Source organism: Larus michahellis, chromosome 2 (genome assembly GCF_964199755.1).
Source record: "Larus michahellis chromosome 2, bLarMic1.1, whole genome shotgun sequence".
Lineage (NCBI taxonomy): Eukaryota > Metazoa > Chordata > Aves > Charadriiformes > Laridae > Larus > Larus michahellis.
The window spans coordinates 71,753,228-71,773,157 of NC_133897.1; the positions used below are offsets into that span (position 1 = coordinate 71,753,228).

Below are 19,930 nucleotides of genomic sequence, written 5' to 3' on the forward strand. Positions count from 1 at the left end.
TTTTCTGCATCATGCAAGCTGTTTAATATCAATTCTGATGAAATTATCACAAAAGTCACTGCCCTTTAATCTTAGCCACATAGCCTTATAACTTTGTTTTCTCTTTCCATATTAGGAAGAAGATTTAAACTGTGTACGAGAAAGATGGTCTGATGCATTGATAAAACGCAGAGAGTACTTGGATGAGCAGATTCAAAAGATCAGCAATAAACAAGGTCTGAAGCTTGAAGTCCCTGTCATAAGTACTTTATTCCCTATACCATGAAAAATGTATCTCATATGTAATATTGATCTCTCTCACTGTAGAAAAATCTGAGGATGATATAGAACGGGAAGCCCGGCTGGTTGAACAGTGGGTAGGGCTGACAGAAGAGAGGAATGCAGTATTTGTTCCAGCGCCAGGCAGTGGAATTCCCGGTGCCCCCGCAAATTGGTACGTTCAGTAAAACTATTGCACATTACAAGGTAAAAATCTGAGAATGTTTTAGAACTTTCTACATTTTCCTGTAATGCTACCAATTACACTTAGTTGGTAGAAGGCTAGAAGGTCAGGTACTGGTTCGAATGTAAGAAACGTTTGCTTAGTTAACACACTGCATAAAGTAGCTTTGAGATAGCTTTCAAGATCTGAAAATTACCTTTGAATTTAACATAGCATTTTACACTTCTTCAAAATTCTGAGAGTTATCCTGTAGCTTGACTCCTTTCAGTAAAGAAGTGGTTCAAAAGTGAATGGTAGAACACATGATAATTTCATTGATAAGGAATGGGGAGGGAAGAACTTATGATTTTTTTAAAGGAAGTGTTCTCGTTCCTCATTTAATTTCACTTACATTTGTATTTTAATGAAGATCATTGGAACTGACGTGCAAAAATGAGAAATGCAACATGTTAGAATTGGGAATATGTGGACAATATGGCTCTGATCAAGTGTACACTGGTATCTCTGATAATACCTAATATCTCTTCTTCCTCAGGTGAATGATATAGTGATGCTATTTCCTTCCCCTCTTTTTCCCCCCCCCCGTATCCACCTGAAACGTGCTGTGGTCATGCAGAGAAAAGTGTATTTATTGATGTAAAGGCTAATGCCTTGTCAGTAGTTACATATCCAGTTGTTTGAAAGGTTGCTAACCTTTATGTATGAGATGACTACAACCAGTTAACTTTATAAGAAACACAAAAAGATGTTTAAAACTTACCATCCTCACAACAACTGAAATGTGCTGTGTGGTGTGAATTAAGTTTTGGTAAAGCATTACATTTAGCTGCACACGTAGATAAACAAAACATTGTCTGTGCAACATAAGCATTCAAATTGGCCATCAGAATGTTGACAGGTTTAGTCATTGGTTACAGTTAATAAGAATCTTGGAGATCGGTTTGCCCAGATTGTCTTAGGTATGTATTTGCCTTCCTTACTGACAGTAGTTTGTTTTGTTTCAGGATTCCACCTGCAGGAATGGAAACACACATACCTGTTCTCTTCCTTGATTTGAATGGTATGTTGTAATAGCAGATGAAGAAACCTGGTGAGGGGGTGTAGAAATTAGTTTGGATGAATAAATTGATGAGCGAATGCATCTGAAATGTCTAAGAAATCGAAACAAGTCCTGGCAATGGCACTGTCTGATACGGCTTGTAAAATTATTTTTCTTCTGATTCTGTATGTTAGAACAATCTGTAGAGGTTTAAACAGCTAATTTAATGAAGAGTGCATTAGGACTACAATGGGTGTTTTGTTAGAGAATCTAAATCTCCCTTTAAAGGTATTTAGCTTTACATGTGAGAAGATATTGTATATTCTTAGGACACAGATACACAGTGAGCAACAAGAGACTAGAGTTAGCACCACCTTCAAGGACTGTTTAGGAAACAAGTCTGTAAGTATAAACTTGGACATAAAGCAGGGGAGGATCCACAGGCCTTGTCACATCCAGCACTTCAGTGGGCTACTAGAGATGTTTATGTAGGCAACATATTAATACCTGCTTTAGAAGCCACTGTTGGAAATCGATATACATTCTTTCCTTTATGCTCACAAGAAATTTTTTTTTGTTTTTTTCATTATCAGCAGAGATTAGCAGACAGAAGATCAAACAGGATATTTAAACAGATTGATGGATCATTGCGCAACTTTTTTTTTTTTTTTTTGTTCAGCTAAAAGTCTAGTGTAGCTAGAACTGCTTTTCTCAATTTCAAGATTCCCTGATACATCAGAAGTGATTTAACTAAGAGATAAACTGGTTAGGCTGACAGGTGGATAAATCAGAAATTTTCTGTCTGGGTAAGTTTATGTTATGAATAACTAGAAACAGTTTTGAATTCTGTTTAGGTTACATGAGAATGTGTTCAGGCTGAATCTTAGCCTAGTTTTACTTCCCTTCTTTTGTATGCTGAAATTGTCTTCAATATATTGCATAGTAATAAGATTAATCAGGATTAAAAGTGTCATGAAATATGGGTAGGACTTTATTACAGCTTTGTATTACAACTTTGCCTCTATATATTAATATCCTTTGGTATAAAACTATTTCATTCTTTGCACATTTGTTTCATTAGCTGATGACCTCAGTGCCAATGAACAACTTATAGGCCCCCATGCATCAGGAGTTAACTCAATACTACCAAAGGAGCATGGGAGTCCATTCTTTTATCTGCCGATCATAAAACACAGTGATGATGAGGTAAATTGTTAGCAAGCCTCCTTCTTGACAACTGCAGCTTATGTTAACACTTTCTTCAAATGTTTTATTTTCTACTTGTGTATATTTAATAACTACTATTACTATATTTTTGTCTTAGAAGTACTATCTATATCTAGTGTTGCCTTTATTTTCTGGCCTATTTGTTTAAAAATTTAAGAGGATAATGACTTGCTAGCCCTTTTGCCTTAATTCAAATGTGGCAAATCTTAGCTTTTCTTGGTAGAAGGGTAATTCATCTGCCTGACTCAAAACCCCTTCTTCTTTCCTCACTGCTTCATCATTCCTCTTGCAGGCTCTTGATTCTTCAGAGAAAACTACTTCATTTATTGTGCATGCTAGGCAAAGCATAATGTTTAAATAAAACTTTTTCCTTTGTAGTACACAATTACTTTTTTAAATATAAAGTTTGGGAATTTTTGGAAATGGATGGTTCTGAATCCATTTTGAAATTTCTTAACTCATTTCTTCCACCTTCTGTGCCAACTCAGGCCATTGCTTAGGAGACCGTTTCCAGAAGAAATGGGATGCTGAAGTTGGGGAGAAGGCAGGGGGAAGGAAAAAGATGTTCTGCAGGATGGGAGCATGTTTATTTTTTTATAGGCCTTTATAACCTAATCCAATACAGATAGAAGACTTGCCATTTAATTTGATAAACTTTTAATACAGTTGCAGTAGGATTTGTATTCCTTCCTCCAGTCTTGCTTCTGCTTTCCTCTCTGCCTCTTCTTTCTGAAGACTTCCTTCTGATGTGGCATTTGCACGATGCAGGGATTGTGCTCACAGTTGCGTTCCCCAATATTTTAACACCTCTTTTATGCTTCTTCTGATAAATTCCTCACTATGAAAAGGAGGTTCGATGCCATTTTGTTCAATGACGCTTGTTTTTCTTTCGTTAAAGAATTGCTTTACTTCACGTTAAGTCACTGCAAATTATACCTTTTCTTAGAGTAATTGAGTTTTTGATTTCCCTTTTTCTTCCTCCATTTTGCTTGTCTGCATAGGTTTCAGCCACTGCTGCTTGGGACTCTTCTGTCCATGATTCAGTGCACCTGAATAGGGTAACTCCTCAAAATGAGAGAATTTACTTGATAGTGAAGACTACTGTGCAGCTCAGCCATCCTGCTGCAATGGAACTGGTATTACGCAAAAGGATTGCAGCCAATATTTATAACAAGCAGGTAGGAACTTAATACGTTATTATTATTAATTTCGTTTGATATCCTTAATTTTAGGAAAGTGTTTTCGTAGCTGCTTGCTTCGTTTTGTGTAAGTTTGGTCCGTCCAGTTCTTATGAAAGACAAATGAAAAATTGATTATTATAGGTTGCAGTGAAGCTATGCACTTCTGGTAAATCCCTTTGAACTGTCGATTTTTTAACCTGATTGTGTTCAGAGTGTAACAGGTGCTACTTTTGGAACAAAAACGGAGTTTACCTTCTTGTCTATACAACTTGAAATGTTATCTAGGGTCACTGCAGCCACTCTATTCCTGAAAACATCTTTGGCGCCTTCAAATGTTCAGTGTAAACACAATATATCCTTTTTTTCTTCGCTACTTTGTCTGTTAATTACAAACTAGGCTTGTTTCCCACCACTACCCAAATGTATATATTCTTTATCTACTTTTACATGATGATCTGTGATAGGGCATTTGCTTTGGCTACACGAGTGGTTGTTGTTCCCCTTGCTCTGCTGCTTCATGGGTTTAGACAATGAGATGCGCTCTGAAATTATGTCCCTTTCTGTTTTCCAAGCAATTGAGACCAAGAGCGTATTTCAGAATTGCTTCAGATTTTGCAGTGCGGGGGGAGCACAAAATGGCTATTGTACTACTAAGCAACTTACTAAGCAGCTGAATTCCATGCCATTTTTTATTTGTTGTATTGTCCTTTGCTAGTTTTGTTCGTCTAAAATGCCTTACTAGGTGAAAGCTATGTTTACAGTTAGTGATGTAAGGGCTAACTAACCTGGTAATGAAGCATGCTAAGCTCATGATTACAGCAGTGGAACCTCTGGTTACGATTTCAGTTATGGATTGAAAGCAGATTTGTGCTTTGTATTGCAGAAGGAATTTTCTACCTGTTTGAACAGGTGGCTGACAAAATGAGAAATGATGGTATCTGTATATTAGGGACTTCTTACAGCCATAGTTTCTCAGTTACGAGTTGTTACATGAGGATAGAGCATCAGTGTAAAATGGGAGAAAAATTTTACTGATTGAACTTAGTAGCATTGTTTACTGAGCGCAGGGCTGTAAAGAGCACTTAAAGGTTCATCAATGCTAAAAAGAAAATTACCATCCTGAAAATGTGCTTTTGTGGTAAAATACATTTTTGCATTAAAACCTTTTCTTTCTTAGAATGTCATAAATAATCATTGTCAAAACAATAATTGAAAATTGCTTTGTTTCTAGAGTTTTACCCAGAGCTTGAAAAGGAGGATATCCTTGAAAAATATATATTATGCCTGCGGAGTGACCTATGAAATAGTATCCAATATACCAAAGGTAAATTATCATAGCATTATAGATTGGTTTGGGTTGGAAGGGACATTAAAGATCACCTAGTTCCAATCCACCTCCCACTAGACCAGGCTGCTCAAAGCCCCATCCAGCCTGGCCTTGAACACTTCCAGGGATGGGGCATCCACAGCTTCCCTGGGCAACCTGTTCCAGTGTCTCACTGCCCTCACAGTGAAGAATTTCTTCCTAATATCTAATCTAAATCGACCCTCTTTCAATTTAAAACCTTTACCCCTCGTCCCATTGCTACACTCTCTGATAAAGAGTCCCTCCCCGTCTTTCCTGTAGGCCCCCTTTAAGTACTGGAAGGCCGCTATAAGGTTTCCCCAGAGCCTTTTCTTCTCCAGGCTGAACAACCCCAACTCTCTCAGCCTGTCCTTATACGGGAGGTGCTCCAGCCCTTTGATCATCTTTGTGGCCCTCCTCTGGACCCGCTCCAACAGGTGCATGTCCTTCTTGTGTTGGGGGCTCCAGAGCTGGATGCAATACTCCAGGTGGGGTCTCAGAGCAGAATAGAGGGGGAGAATCACCTCCCCTGCTGTGCTGGCCACGCTTCTTTTGATGCAGCCCAGGATGTGGTTGACTTTCTGGCCTGCAAGCGCACATTGCTGGGTCATGTTGAGCTGCTCATCAGCCAACACCCCCAAGTCCTTCTCCTCAGGGCTGCTCTCCATTCTCCGTCCATTCTCCGCCCAGCCTGTATTTGTGCTTGCGATTGCCCTGACCCATGTGCAGGACCCTGCGCTTGGTCTTGTTGAACTTCATGAGGTTCCATATTGCTGTAGTAAATTCACTGAAAGGAATAGGATGACCAACTGCAGTGGGTGATACTGATTGGGAAGTAAATGTCCTGCTTTGCTAAGAGGAGGCAGCTTGCCAAAGTGAGTGTATATCCTGAAGTTCAGTGGTGAGATCATGTTTTTCTTCAAACAGCTGAAAACTAGGGATTTTATTTTCTCTTCTACTGTGTTTGACAGTTCTTGTAATAGAGCTATTTTTAAAAGCGTGTTAGTGTCTACAGAGAGAATATTGAGGGTATTCAAAGGGATGTTCAGGTCAGTGAAAGCAGGAATATAAATTGCTTTTTATAGAAAAAGCTTGTACAAATTGTAAATCTGCTATAAAATTTATCTTAAAGGTAAAAAAATCTGGACAAATGTGAATAGCCTTGTCACTGTGTAATTGTCACTTTTGTGTAGTAGTACTTGAAATTTAAACTCTAGGGAAATCACACAGAGTATCTAAGATTTGGGAAGGAAGTTGCATTTACTTGCCTAGGAAGTTGTCATTAGTTAATCCTTAATGTATGTGATTTCAGGTTACATATGCATTTTTTCTAGAAGTACATTGACTACAGAAAATGTGCAAAACTTCTCCCAAGCACGACCTCTTCTTAGTTCAGCATTATTTGCGTCTGTGTTGAAAAGTTCTGAATCATTGATTAGGATTAGGATTACTGACTGAATTGAGGATTATTGGTTCAAATTAATTCCTGGATTGAGATGGTCTACAGAAGTGAATTAATACATTAAAAGCAATAGGCTTTAATTCTTAAAAACTTCAATAGTGTAACTTGTCATTTAGGCTACAGAAGAAATTGAGGATCGTGAGACCTTAGCACTGATGGCCGCAAGGAGTGAGAACGAGGGCACGTCAGATGGTGAAACGTACATTGAAAAATACACGCGTGGTGTGCTGCAAGTGGAGAACATTTTGAGCCTTGAACGACTGAGACAGGCAAGGAAAAGGCACTTCTTGCACCTTCTGAACTGGAATTCAAGTAGAGATGATTGAACTTTTAAAAATATTAAGTGTTGGTTGTTTTTTATTTTGGGTTATTTTTAGAGAACATTGGATGGGTAAATGTAAGGCTGAGTTACATCTGTGAAATACAGAATTCCAATAGCAGTGGGTCTAGTAACTATAGCTGGCAAGGGTGTAGTATGCAGAACCCGAACAGGCAAAGGCCAAAGAATGTGTTTCAGAAACAAATTTTATTGGTTATGTGTGCGAATTAAGATTTGTAAATGCAAGCCCTGCTTGAAAGAAGTGTCTGTCCTGCTTGATCATTTGTCCTGAGGAGACCATGGCATCGTTCTTACTGTGTTCTTTTTTTGCACAGGCAGTCACAGTCAAAGAGGCACTCTCCACCAAAGCGAGAAACATCCGCAGAAGCATCAGCACTCCGAATGTCCACAATGTAAGGACCCTTTATCCTCGGGTTACTTAATACTAATGGGGTGCTGTTTGTGTGCTGTTGTAATGCTTGCGCAATGTGATGCGCTAATGGTTATTCTGAGGTAGGACTAACCAGTCGCTCAGAGCCGCTCCCCACCACTGTCCATCCTAAGAGATAACAAAGTTGACAGGGAAGTGGGAGGGTTGTTTGAAACTCTTCTCCCTTTATAAGGATATTTGTTTTGGAAGAGGTTTAGGATGACAACTGCCCTGATCCAGATTACTTTTACTTTAAAGTCCCTTTATATTTTTTCATTGCGTAAGGGATACTTTCCATTTTCTGTGCATTTTATGTGTTCTCCTGTCACCCACTCATACAGCACAAACATAGCTGTCCTTTTAACTAATAGCTGAAAAGGTAACAGAAAAGTTGCTAGTACTTAAATGATCACAGTAGTTCCTGAAGACGCATTTCAGAAACAAAAGGTAGGCATTTTGTCATTCTGCCTGTTGGTGTTCTGTAGGTGTCCTGTAGCCGACTAGATCTTTCTGCCTGTGATGAAGATGATAAGGTATGTAAATGTGACAACAAAAGGCACACGTTCTTCGATATTTTTTTTCTCCCTCTTTGAAGCAAGATGTATTTGAGAATAAAAAATAGGAAAACAGATTTTTTTAATGGTGTCTTTATATATTATATCTTCAAAATGCTGCACTAATTACATATTTCTAATTAAACCTTCTTGTCCTTCTCTGCTCTTCATATTAGAATTGTGGAAACTGATATTTAAGAAGGGGGAAGTTACGGCAAAACTTAATATACTTCACTGAAAAACTAATTAGCTTCTAAACAATCCATTTGTGTGAGATAGAAAATTGTCTTAAGTCAATAACTTGACATTCCTTGGTTTTTTGTTTTTATTAAAAAAACCCCTACCTTTGAGTTTACCTGTTAATTTTTCCATGTTTGCCTGTATCAGCATGCATATTTGTGTATTTTTGTTTCTTAGGGTTGGTCTGAAAGTCACCTAGATATATCTGACTGTTCTTCCAGTTACCAAGATGTATCATGCTATGGTACTTTACCCAGGGAGTCACCTCGCAAAAGCAAAGATGGCAGTGGTGAGACTTTAAAGTATATCCGTAATGACAGTGTTTGTGGGTTTTTAATTACTGCGTTGAACTAAAAATTAAATTCTCAGTGCCGCTCTTCTACTAAATGCATCATCCAGCTTCTTGCTTTAGCAGCTAAACATAATCTGGAAGTAGGGGAGAAAGGGAGAAATTCACGAAGACATCCAGGAAAGGATGGGAAGTTGGGGTTGTCCAAAAAACTTAAGAGGAAGGCAGAAGAACAAGCTAAATGTGAATCAAAACAGTAGAAGGAAAGAAAAAAACAAACAAACAAAACCCAAAGCAAAAACCAACCAACCAAACAAAAAGGAGCAGCTGTTATTTTATGAATTTGAAAATGAAAATGCTTTTGTTGAAGTGGGAAGGGTCCTTTTGCAGGTTCTTTACATGACATGGATATTTGCTCTGCCATGTCGGTGCGTCACAGGTGCCTTATTTTCTTCAGGTCAAATTGTAACACACTCTTCTTGATCAGGCAATACAGGTAGAGCTATGGCTGCAATAAAGTGGGGCTGAGAGTTTATTCATTGTTTCCTTGTCTATAATTTCCTTTTTTTTATCATCCTGGTGGTGCAGCATTCCTGGTTTGGTTCCAGGGCAGAGTTGCAGTGTTGCGGGCAGAGGTCAGGGGAGGCACAGGAAGCAGAAAGCTCTCAGTTCCAGTTTCAAGGACGCATCCCACTCTTTTTATGACTGAGAAAAGGAGAAAATATTGGAGCCTCAGAATGGAGGGGGCAGATACTGCTATTCTCTGCTTTTCCTCTGTTTCCAGGCTTCTCTGAGGGGCGTAATCTCCCTTCACTGAGCTCTGCATTATCTCATGCTTGGCTGGTGGTTGGATACTAAAATATTGATGTTCTTCTGTAGTCAGCAACTTGCCAAATGCATGGCTTAACCTTCAGTTATTTTCAATTATGCTCTTGCATTCAAGATACGAAGCCCTGTAATACAGTGTTTTTCTTTTTCACCCAGGTGTTGTAGCAGAGAATTCCCATGCTTTAATGGCCAGCCCTTTTAAAGCATTTTCTCCTCAGCCACCAAAGTTTTTCAAGCCCTTAATGCCAGTGAAAGAGGAACATAAAAGGAAGACCCCACTTGAAAGCCGACCTCTGCTTAGTCAAGAGGTAATCTTTGAAAACCACCTGTTGTTTTTTTTTTAAAGGAGATTGAGTGATTTCGAGTACTTGCCAGATCACTTGCAGCATGCATATGTTGCAATAGAATTTTCTAATTCTCTAGTAAAATTAATCAGGTTGTTCTTTGTGTGCGGTGGGGTTTTGGTGTTTGTTTTTTACCTGAAACACTGGGGTTTTTTTTTCACTTCTTGGTAAGTATTCTCCTTTACAGGGTACTTCTGTTCTATTTTAAACTAACAGTAACCTGCGTATTTTTTTTTCTCCAGCAAGATGTTGGTGTGTTTTTTCATAGATAAAACATAATTCTGTGAAACAGTGATCTAGGGTGGTTTAAATCCTGACCTTTATTCCTCAACCTAAAACTCTACTGGGAGAAGCGCATGAGTTTCTCTACCTATTAACTTGAATTTTGAAGTATGTGTGGCCAGCATGGGCGTTTCGCTTTCATCCTGTCTTAACGCCTTTCTAACTTGCACGTGTTTAGCGCTGTGGTCAGAGTTGTGGTTTGTGCGATGTGTTGTGTGTCTTAACCTTTGCAGAGCATGCCTTCATCTCAGGTGCATTGCGCTGGCGGCGTTGTGCCCTCGGGAAGCAATGCCAGCAGCATGCCCGTAGAAAGCAATAGCCTACCTAAGGAAAAGATTGTAAGTTTTGGAGCAGTTCCCGTTACGAGGCCTGGTGGTGGGCTTAGGGCCGTTGGTGGTGGGCTTAAGGCACTCACGCTACTGCAGCAGAAAAAAGGTGTAATGTGGAAATAACCGCTTGTGATTAATGCTTATAATGAACAGTTGCCTTCCTGGCTTGCAAACGCTGTCATTGGAACTAACTCAATTGGGGTTTTGCATTTTGTTTTGTTTTGGGGTTTGTTTGTGGGGTTTTTTTAACGTTCATATGTGATTTGTCTTCTGGGGTGGGCGGGAGAGGGGAGGCTTCAGTTTTTACAGGGCACAAATGATCAGGTAAAGGGTGGTTTAGTGAACCGTGTTGTTGTCACTCTAATATACCTTGTATGTTACCCAGATTTTGTGACTATACCCCAGAGTAAATGGAATGATCCCCTTTGGTGTAAGTAACCGTGCATTTAGGTGTCGGTACACTATAAAAAGCTTCTCATTGCCTGATGTGGAAGTAATATGACTAAAATCAAATTGCCGCTCTTAATTAACCTGCAGCCTGTCTTCATCATAATTCAGGTGGTGAATTGAGGTGGAGGGCTTTCATTTTAATCTTCACCTGCCAAATCTTTTTCTCACTGCTGCTTCAACAAAAAGTGTATCCTCATTTCCGCTGTATGATGGATTCAGTTTTTGGGCTGTGGAACATGGCTGTAAATACTTGCTTTAATCAGAGCTTTAGATTTAAAATTCAGAATCTTCAAACTGTTTCTTGTAATTATTATATTATAGACCTCTTTTACAACAAAGTGCTAGTGGTGGATTCTTCCTATTCAGCAGTTATTTTCATTCCTACCATATAGCTAAGCTATTAAAAAGTCTGTTCTGGATTTCTAATGCTATTTTGTAGGTTGTTATACCAAAGTATCCTGAGTGTCCTGGTGTATGCATTTGAAGCTTGGCTGCTGGTTTTGGGTAGCAGCTGTTTTATTCTCAATCATGTTAGTTTTCCATAAGTTAGCTGACATGCTGACTCACACTGAGTCACTGATACAAATAGCTTGAAGTTGTTTGGAAGACAAAATCTTCTAGTGGGTTGAAAAACATCCCCTGGAAACTAAATTGTTACCAAATTTTCCATAGCAACTTTGTGGAAGTTTTAATCCCTTGAGTAAAAACAGGGTCCCACCCCATGCATGCCCTGAATTAACCCAGGCATTTGCCTGTGCTGCTTTCCAAAGATAAACAGAAGCTTTCAGAGACGGAAAAGGGCAACATCCTGTACCAGGCTTTTCCAATTAGAATGGAACTAATTCACTGAACACTGTAAACCTGCTGTAGCCAACAGGGCCCTGGAAAGAGCTGCGCTTTCAGTTGTCAGCTGCTTGCTGCTGCCCTTGCATTGACTTCTCCTTTGCATCAACGTAGCTTTTTGTTCAATTGCACACAGTAAGTCAGATCAAGGGAACTGGTCTATCCAGCTGATAGCTATGCTACCACGGAGTTATATTTCGTTTGGATCTATTGCCCTGTCTGATCACCCTATAGACACTTGACGCTTGGGAGGCAGGCAAGAACTAGCAGCCACTGCTGGGGAGGAGGTTGAGACGGCTGCTTTGTGTAGCCCTGACAGCTTATGGCGCTGGGTTTATCAAATGGTGGCTTCTGGGAGTTTTTATCACTTTAGGAAGGAAGCCTCTGTAAGATGTAGGCTTCCCAGGCTACCCCTCGGTTTTTCCAAGCTGGAGCAAGTCTTATGTTTTAACTGGGCTGGAGTATGTATTTCACACATTTGGATCAATAGTGCTCTCAGAATGAGTTCAGGGGTTATACTGGGGCAGAGTCACGGGTTATGGCTCCATGTGAAACTTCAGCTGTCTGCTCCTCTGTATTTGATTCAAAGTAAAGTTTTCACATTATTAATCAATACTGTTAATGATCACTTGAAGGTACAGAGCCTCATACTCCTAGTTAATCACTGGATGATTGGTGTCGCTTCAGGTGTGATGCTCACTTGCATCTTACAGCACGTATAAAATGCCATAGAAGTAAAGTGACTAAACACACAGGAAGCTACTAATATTAACTAGATTAATGTTCTGCATCTAAGTAGGCCTAAGAATGATATTTGACCTCTTATGTTTCTCTGGGGTCTGTTCTTAACTTTTCTTGAATATTCAAAACACATCTGTCAAAGGAAGAAAAAAAACAACCAGCAGTTAGCAAAAGATATTTTTATTCAATTGGCCTGAAATAGAGTATTCAACATAAAATTTCAGGCAGTATTTCCACATGCGTTTAATATTGTGACTGTTTCAAAACAGCATGACATAAGGGCATGTTCTATATAATAGGCAAGTACAGTGGAATATGTTAAGGTCAGGTGAAATGTTTTCATATTGAGTGTATTTGAATACTGCCCATAATTAACATGTCTAAGGGGGGTTTGGCTAAAAGCAAGTCCCCCTAGTGGGCGATGAAAATTGAAGCACCAGTGGGGCAACCACTAAATAAGTATTACTGATTTTTAAATTAGTAAAATAGGAACTAGCATCTTGAGAGGTATAATTTGGGGATTTGAAAACCTGAAAACTTGTATACTCTTAACTACACAGTATGTTTGTTACAAAGCAGGTTTAGGGAATCTGCCCTTTAGGAAGGGCTACAAAGATGATTAGGGGAATGGGACATCTCTCCTATGAAGAAAGTCTGAGGGACTTTGGTCTTTTTAGTCTGGAAAAAAGGCAACTGAGGGGGGGATCTTATCAATGCTTATAAATCCTTAAAGGCTGGGTGCCAGGAGGATGGGGCCAGGCTCTTTTCAGTGGTGCCTAGTGACAGGACAAGAGGTAACGGGCACAAATTTGAGCACAGGAAGTTCCATCTAAACATGAGGAGGAACTTCTTTACTTTGAGGGAGCACTGGAACAGGCTGCCCAGGGACGTGGTGGAGTCTCGTCTCTGGAGACATTCAAAACCTGCCTGGACGCGTTCCTGTGCAACCTGCTCTAGGTGACCCTGCTCTGGCAGGGGGTTGGACTAGGTGATCTCCAGAGGTCCCTTCCCTGTTGTTCCGGGATTCTGTGCTCTGTGTTCTTGCTTTCTTTGCTTCTGTTATTGCAAAATCTTGATGTATAGTCTGTGTCCTTAGTTCTTGCTGGCACGTTCTTACTGTTATCAATTCTTAAATCTGTTTTTCATTATAGTCCTTCTGTTACTTCCCAGGGAAGTGGCTGCAGTTTCTTTACCAATTTTTCAAGGATTTTATCTTCATTTCTGCCAATAGCCTGAGCAGTACAAGGCAGCTTCCCTCTTTTTTTCCCCCCACATCTTACATCCACAGGAATTTGAAGAAGCCTGAAATTGCTTTGTTTCCATTGGGGAGCTCAAGAGGAGAGCTTTGAAAGGAAATGGTCTTTGTCCCCACAAGGGCACAAGGGGCACCTTTTGTCTGTCACAAGGTGATGTCTCATCACCTGTTTGCAGCATTATTCACAACCCACATTCTAGTAGTAAGACTGCTTCTCTGTACCTTAGCTTTTGTATCTACAATGATAGATAACCCTGAAATGGCGCATGACTGACAATGCAGTTACTTGTTTGACTTTTCCTAATTGAGTCACCAGTGTCTGTGTGTCTGTAGAGCCATTTCTCAGTTACAGTGCCTGTTATCCAGCCCGATTCTGAACAGGGACCCTGTGTGTACTAAGATTACTTTTTTTTTTCAGTCAAATGAGGAATCTTGCAGGATTTGAAGGAGAAACAAAGAACTCTTATAAAAATGCCTTTTCCTTTCAAGTGGATGTTTAGCAAGTGTCGACTAGAAATACTTCCTTCATGAAATGTTTATCGGTTTGGAGTTTGTGTAATATCTTAAACCCACTGTATTTGATAAACACTACAGTTTGTAATATTTTAAAAGCAACAAACTACAAGGTTCTGCATAGAGCAAAACTTATTTTGGCATAAGTAATAAGGGTGAAAGGGAAGGAGTAAGAAGAATAATTGAGAAAAGGTCCCTCAGAGATGAGCAACAGGTACACTCCAGTATGCAAAAAAGATGCTTTGCATAATGTTTTAGTTTGGAAGGCTTGGAATGGTATTCATAGTCTCAATAAAGTGGATGTGAATTTTGTCGTTTACTTCTAAAGGGACTACCTGGAGATTTCAGATGTAAAGAACAAGATTTTTCAATAATATAAATAATTTTTAATAGTCTTATGTGACATTTCCTGGCACTGTCACTCGTCTGCAGAGAAATAAATAATGGCAAAGTGAAGCCTTCATCCAAATTCTGTATGAGAAATAAGCTCTGAAGCAAACCTGTAAAAACTAGTAAGCAAAGGATGCCAAGCCTTTACTTGATCAAATATTAATAATCTGAAATCTGGTTGGATTTTTTAGATATACTTAGACAAGCAGAGGTATCTTCTTCAGATACTGATTACTCTTCCAACAAAACTTTAATATTAATTGGAAATCTTAATTCAGCTGAAGAGGCCATTCTGCATGGGTAATATCACTGAATTATATCTGCGATGAGCTTGAACATGGTGGGAATGAAAATGAGACCTTGTTATAGATAAGGTCCATAGCAAGTAGCGATCACTTCAAAAAATGCAGGATAAAAGAAAAGTGAAGAAGTCATTTTGACCATCTTTACAGTTCTGTTTTTTTAAAAATCAAACAAACAAAAACTGGAAAAAAAACCCCACCTCCAGGTTAGGAGAAGGATCTTGTCACACAAGCATGTGCTTCCTAATATATACCTACAGAGATGTTTTAGTTAATTGCGCTGCTGATTGGGGCAGGGGAACGGGTCAGAAATGGCTTAGAGAAGGCCAGCATACTCAATGCCTTCTTTATGTCAGTCTTTATCTGTAAAACTAGCTTCAGGAACACAAGCCCCTGAGACCTATGTGAAAGCATGGAACAAAGAAGACTTACCCTTGGTAGAGGACCACCAGGTTGGGGAGCACTTAAACAAACTGCGTGTTTGTTCAAGTAAACATACACATGAGTGCTGAGGGAGCTGGCTGATGTTATTGCAAGGCTACTCTCAATTATCTTTGAATATCATAGCAATTGGGAGAGAGGTACCTGAAGACTGGAAAAGAGCAAATATCACTCTTGTCTTCAAGAAGGACAAAAAAGAAAGATTCATCTAACTAGAGACTGTCAGCCTCACTTCTGTCTCTGTGAAGGTGATGGAGAAAATCCTCCTTGAAAGTATTTCCAAACCCATGAAGGACAAGGAGGTGACTGGGAGTAGTCAGCATGGATTCACAAAGGGGAAATCATGCTTGACCAACCCCAGATGCCTTCTACAATAAGGTGACTAGCTTGGTGGATGAGGAGAGAGGAGAGGATGTTGTCTACCTTGACTTTAGTAAAGCCTTTGACACTGTCTCCTGTAACATTATTACAGATGGGCTGACAAAGTACAGGTTAGATAGGTGGACAGTGAAGTGGATTCAAAACTGGTTGAACGACTGGGCCCAGAGGGTTGTGATCAGAGGTGCAAAGTCTTGTTGGAGGCCGGTAACAAGCGGTATACTCCAGGCCTCAGTACTGGGACCAGTACTGTTCAATGCCTTCATTAATGGCCTGGGTGATTGGACAGAGTGCACCCTCGGCAAGCTCGCAGATGATGCGAGACTGGGAGAAGCAGCTGATACTCCAGAGGGTTGTGCTACTATTCAGAGGGACCTCAACAAGTTGGAGAACAGGGCAGAGGGGAATCTCATGAAGTTCAACAAGGGGAAATGCAAAGTCTTGCATCTGGTGAGGAATAACACCAGGCACCAATATATTTTGGGGGCTGACTGTCTGGAGAGCAGCTTTGCCTAGAAGTACCTTGGGGTCCTTCTGGACAACGAGCTGGCCATGAGCCAGCAGCGCAACCTTGTGGCAGAGAAGACCAACAGTATACTGGACATTGCCAGCATGTTGAAGGAGGTGATACTTGCTCTTTACTCAGTGCTAGTGAGGCCATATCTGGAGTATTGTGTCTGGTTCTGGGCTCCCCAGCACAAGAAAGATAAGGAATTACTGAAGTGAGTCCAGTGCAGGGTTACAAAAGGTGATTAATGGCTTGAAGCGTCTGACGTCTGAGGAGAGGCTTGGAAAGCCAGGACTGCTCAGCCTGGAGGAGACCAGGCTCTGGGGCATCCTGACAAGGTGGACTTTTCATGTTGTGAGCTTTCCTTATGCCAAACTTTAATTGCTTTATATTTTCTGAACTATACAGAATTTATCTTTATTTTCTAAAAATTAAGTAGCTCAGTGTAGCCAGGATACGTTCCCAGCAGGTCTTTTCAGAGGTGTCTTCCATTCTTCAATTAAACAATATTAAAGTTATATATTTCTCAATGTTCAGAAAGGAAAAAAAATCAAGGAAGATTAGTTTATTTTGAAAACTTTACTCTTGTAGGTTCCTAATCCCATGCAACCCTCTCTTCTTTTGCAGGACTCCGAGGAGGAAGACAGTGAGTTGGAGGCCATTAATAAGAAGCTGATAAGTCCACAAAGTTTTCAAAATTTCCGGCCTTACGTACCGGAGGAGTTTGCTGACTTCAGTGTTTACAATGCTAGCCTGGAGAACAGGGAATGGTTTTCTTCCAAATCAGACTTTATGAGTTCACGTGTTCTTGAGAAAGAGGTATCCCGCAGCCCCACCACTAGCAGTATTACTAGTGGCTACTTCTCCCACAGTGCCTCTAACGCCACTCTGTCTGACATGCTTGTTCCCTGTAGTGATAGCACAGACCAGCTAGCCAGTCACACGAAGGAGCTGGACTCTAATGATCCCTCAGGGTCATCTCTTGCACATGATTTAAGATCTTCTTCGAACAAGGAGTGTCAAGAGTCAGAAAAGGAGTTAGCAAGAGAAAAGTTACCTGTGTTACCACTGAAAGAAAACAGTGCCTTAACGGAACAAGTACCACTGTCCCTCGATGCCACTGACAGAGACTCTCAGCAGTTACCCGGAGCTGGATCACTTTCGGCTTTAAGTTCCTCGGATGGCAAAAATACCTGTCGTACAATTGAATTTTCAGCGCGTGAAGCAACAGTTGAGCACACGACGGACATTCTGGAAGATCACTCCTTTACAGAGTTCATGGGCGTCGAAGACGGAAAGGACTTTGACCATTCGACAGCTCTGCAGTCGTGTTCCCTCGTGTCCTCTAACGGAGTGAGCGCCTCGGAGTTACCCCGAGGTGCTGGCAAGGAGCAGAGCATGTGTGTGGGCCGGCTGAGCCCTGCAGCAGCAGCGGGCGACCGGCTTGCAGACGCCGTGGAAAGCCCTTTTTGTTCTGTACTGCTAAAAGAGACTGCAGACCGTGAGACTTACCCTGGTACTTCCATAGACGATTTTATTGGGAAGGACCACTTGGATGGTTCCGATTGTGAAGAAGGTGCTTCCGCAGATCAAGCCCACGTCTTGCCTAGCTGGGTGGCCGTGGGTGAACAAGTCTGTGTTGGAAGTAATAAGATGGGCACAGTGCGATACGTTGGAACGGTGGATTTTTCGGCTGGAATCTGGGTTGGAGTTGAACTAAATGTTCAGCTGGGTAAGGCTAAATCTGCTCTGGGTTATCGATGCAGCTAGCGTGATCTATTTTTAAAGTCGCACCACAATCATATGCTGTTCAGTCCTGGGAAGTACCTCCAACTTCATGTAAGCTTGGTATCTGGTACACCCAGTTCCAGGCTTTCTGCTTATAGGGATGCTTTAATTAATTTTTAACTGTCTTAAAGGCCTGTTCTTCTAGCTCTATGCAGAATAATGTTTTTGCATGTTGTGGTAGTTCCCGTTGGTACCCATCTATTTTTATAGGTCAGAAAAGCAAAGCCTGAAATTTGGCAGGTTTTGGTTTTTTGTGTTTTTTTTTTTTTTTTTTTTTTTTTTTTTTAATCAACGTGCAGGTTCGTGGGCAGTACTAACGATAGACATCACTCGTCAAATAGGTTTGCTCTCTGTAGCTTTCAGAGATTATTCTTTTTCCACTGAGGGAAGCTTAATTACAGAGCACGGGTTTTTGGGTTTTCTTTAACTTGAATTCGGTGGGATCAGAAGTCAGTGCTCTGCTAGTGTTAAAAGACTCCTACAGAAACGTTTCAGATCTTTTAAAAAACTAGAAATATCCCTGGTGTTTCAGTTTTAAGCTTTGTAAGCAATTGGTTTTGAGGATAGCTTAGTTTGTAAAGCGAACAAATGTTTGCCTTTTTAAACTGTTAGTTAACAAAGTAATATTTTTAGGAAATCACCATTTTGGTCACAATTCAAGTCCTCCCTTTCCAGGTTTTGTTCTCCCTAGTGTATGGTACGCATCTGGCTTCACCACTCGGCGTTACATTGACCATTTGAGGGGTAGCCAAAGATTGTTGAAGCCACTTCAACACTATGATTGTATGTGCTGATGGAAGTACCAGCAATTAATTCTGTGCGTTTCTTTTCATTGAAGGGAAGCACGACGGAACTGTAAAAGGCAGAGAGTACTTCCACTGCAAACCACGACACGGTGTCTTTGTTCGTCCTGGGCGCCTCAGCAAAGCACCAGCTTCCGCAAGGAAATGGAGCAGCACTTCACGGTCTCAGGCATCTTCTGCTCCGGAGAAACGGAAAAGTTCCGTGCTTCAAGGCTCATCATCCACCCCTAAAGCAGGAGAAGTCCTCTGCCATTCAGGAGATGCAGCGGCTTCTGCTTTTTCTAGGAAACAGGAAAACAGGAAATCTTGGATTAACTAAACTGCAGTATTTTTGCACTTACTACACGCATCACTGTGTAGAAAACTTTTATGGATTTTTTGAAGCTATTGAACATTTTAATCTGTCCATACGGAATGTGTATTCTCTAGAGTCCTTGACTTAATTCTCTAATTTTTTATAAATAATATATATATTATATATATATATGAATGTGTATCTATAGTTTGTCTGCCAGTGAGCAGATATGGCTGCACACTAAAATACAGTTAAAGCTGATCTGTAGATAACTGAGGTACTGGACTATTTGCTACGCAACAACTTGGGAGATATATTTTAAACAACAAAAAATATTTTATTGTGGGAAAAAACAGGATGTAAATCCGTATTTGGAAAAAAAAAAAAAAGAGCTACGGTTTGCTGTTCTTAATTACCAAAGAACTTGTTTTCAACTGACACATTTGCTGTTTATATCTTTCTATTGTAAATGTTTTAACTGATAACTTGGTGCCATGTTTCTTTTAGTCACTGGGCACCGTGCAGCCTTATGTTCCGTGTTTAAGCACACTGAAATATCCAACTGCTTCGTATATTTTGTCTTCCTAGAGGCCTGCCACTGTGCTGACTTGGCGTTAGATTGAAATGACTAACAATGCCTGAAGCTATATGTCTGGCAGTTCGTAGGTTAACAGAAGCCAGCCGGGCAGTTTGACTGCAGAACCAGTATTACTGCAAGGGTGTGAGAGGACGACGTTTTTTTTTGGGGGGGGGGGGAGGGTGTTGGGTTTTTTGGGTGTTGCCAGGGGGAGATGGGGAAACAAAGAAGCGGTAAATGGATCATGACTGCAAACTTTGCACTTGTTACTTGCTGGTTATTATCAAGATGAAATAGAACCTGCTAAAGTAATTTTAATCTGTAAAGTTTATTTT

General features: G+C 40.3%; 1 protein-coding gene across 7 annotated transcripts in view; it reads left to right on the plus strand.

Moving 5' to 3' along the window:
• The window catches only part of KIF13A (kinesin family member 13A), a 118,232-nt gene extending 99,048 nt beyond the window's left edge, over window positions 1-19,184 (plus strand). For 6 of the 7 annotated variants that reach the window (XM_074575830.1, XM_074575831.1, XM_074575832.1 and 3 more), the window contains 13 exons: window positions 116-215; window positions 307-433; window positions 1,447-1,502; window positions 2,563-2,687; window positions 3,710-3,886; window positions 5,121-5,213; window positions 6,813-6,965; window positions 7,351-7,428; window positions 7,931-7,978; window positions 8,417-8,528; window positions 9,513-9,664; window positions 16,760-17,864; window positions 18,759-19,184. In XM_074575830.1, coding sequence (XP_074431931.1) covers window positions 116-215; window positions 307-433; window positions 1,447-1,502; window positions 2,563-2,687; window positions 3,710-3,886; window positions 5,121-5,213; window positions 6,813-6,965; window positions 7,351-7,428; window positions 7,931-7,978; window positions 8,417-8,528; window positions 9,513-9,664; window positions 16,760-17,864; window positions 18,759-19,042 — 2,610 coding nt within the window. In that variant the 3' untranslated portion in view covers window positions 19,043-19,184. Of the gene's footprint in view, window positions 1-115; window positions 216-306; window positions 434-1,446; window positions 1,503-2,562; window positions 2,688-3,709; window positions 3,887-5,120; window positions 5,214-6,812; window positions 6,966-7,350; window positions 7,429-7,930; window positions 7,979-8,416; window positions 8,529-9,512; window positions 9,665-10,215; window positions 10,321-16,759; window positions 17,865-18,758 lie in introns of all 7 variants that reach the window. The other variant, XM_074575835.1, reaches the window with a different exon arrangement.
• Window positions 19,185-19,930: the final 746 nt, after the last annotated feature.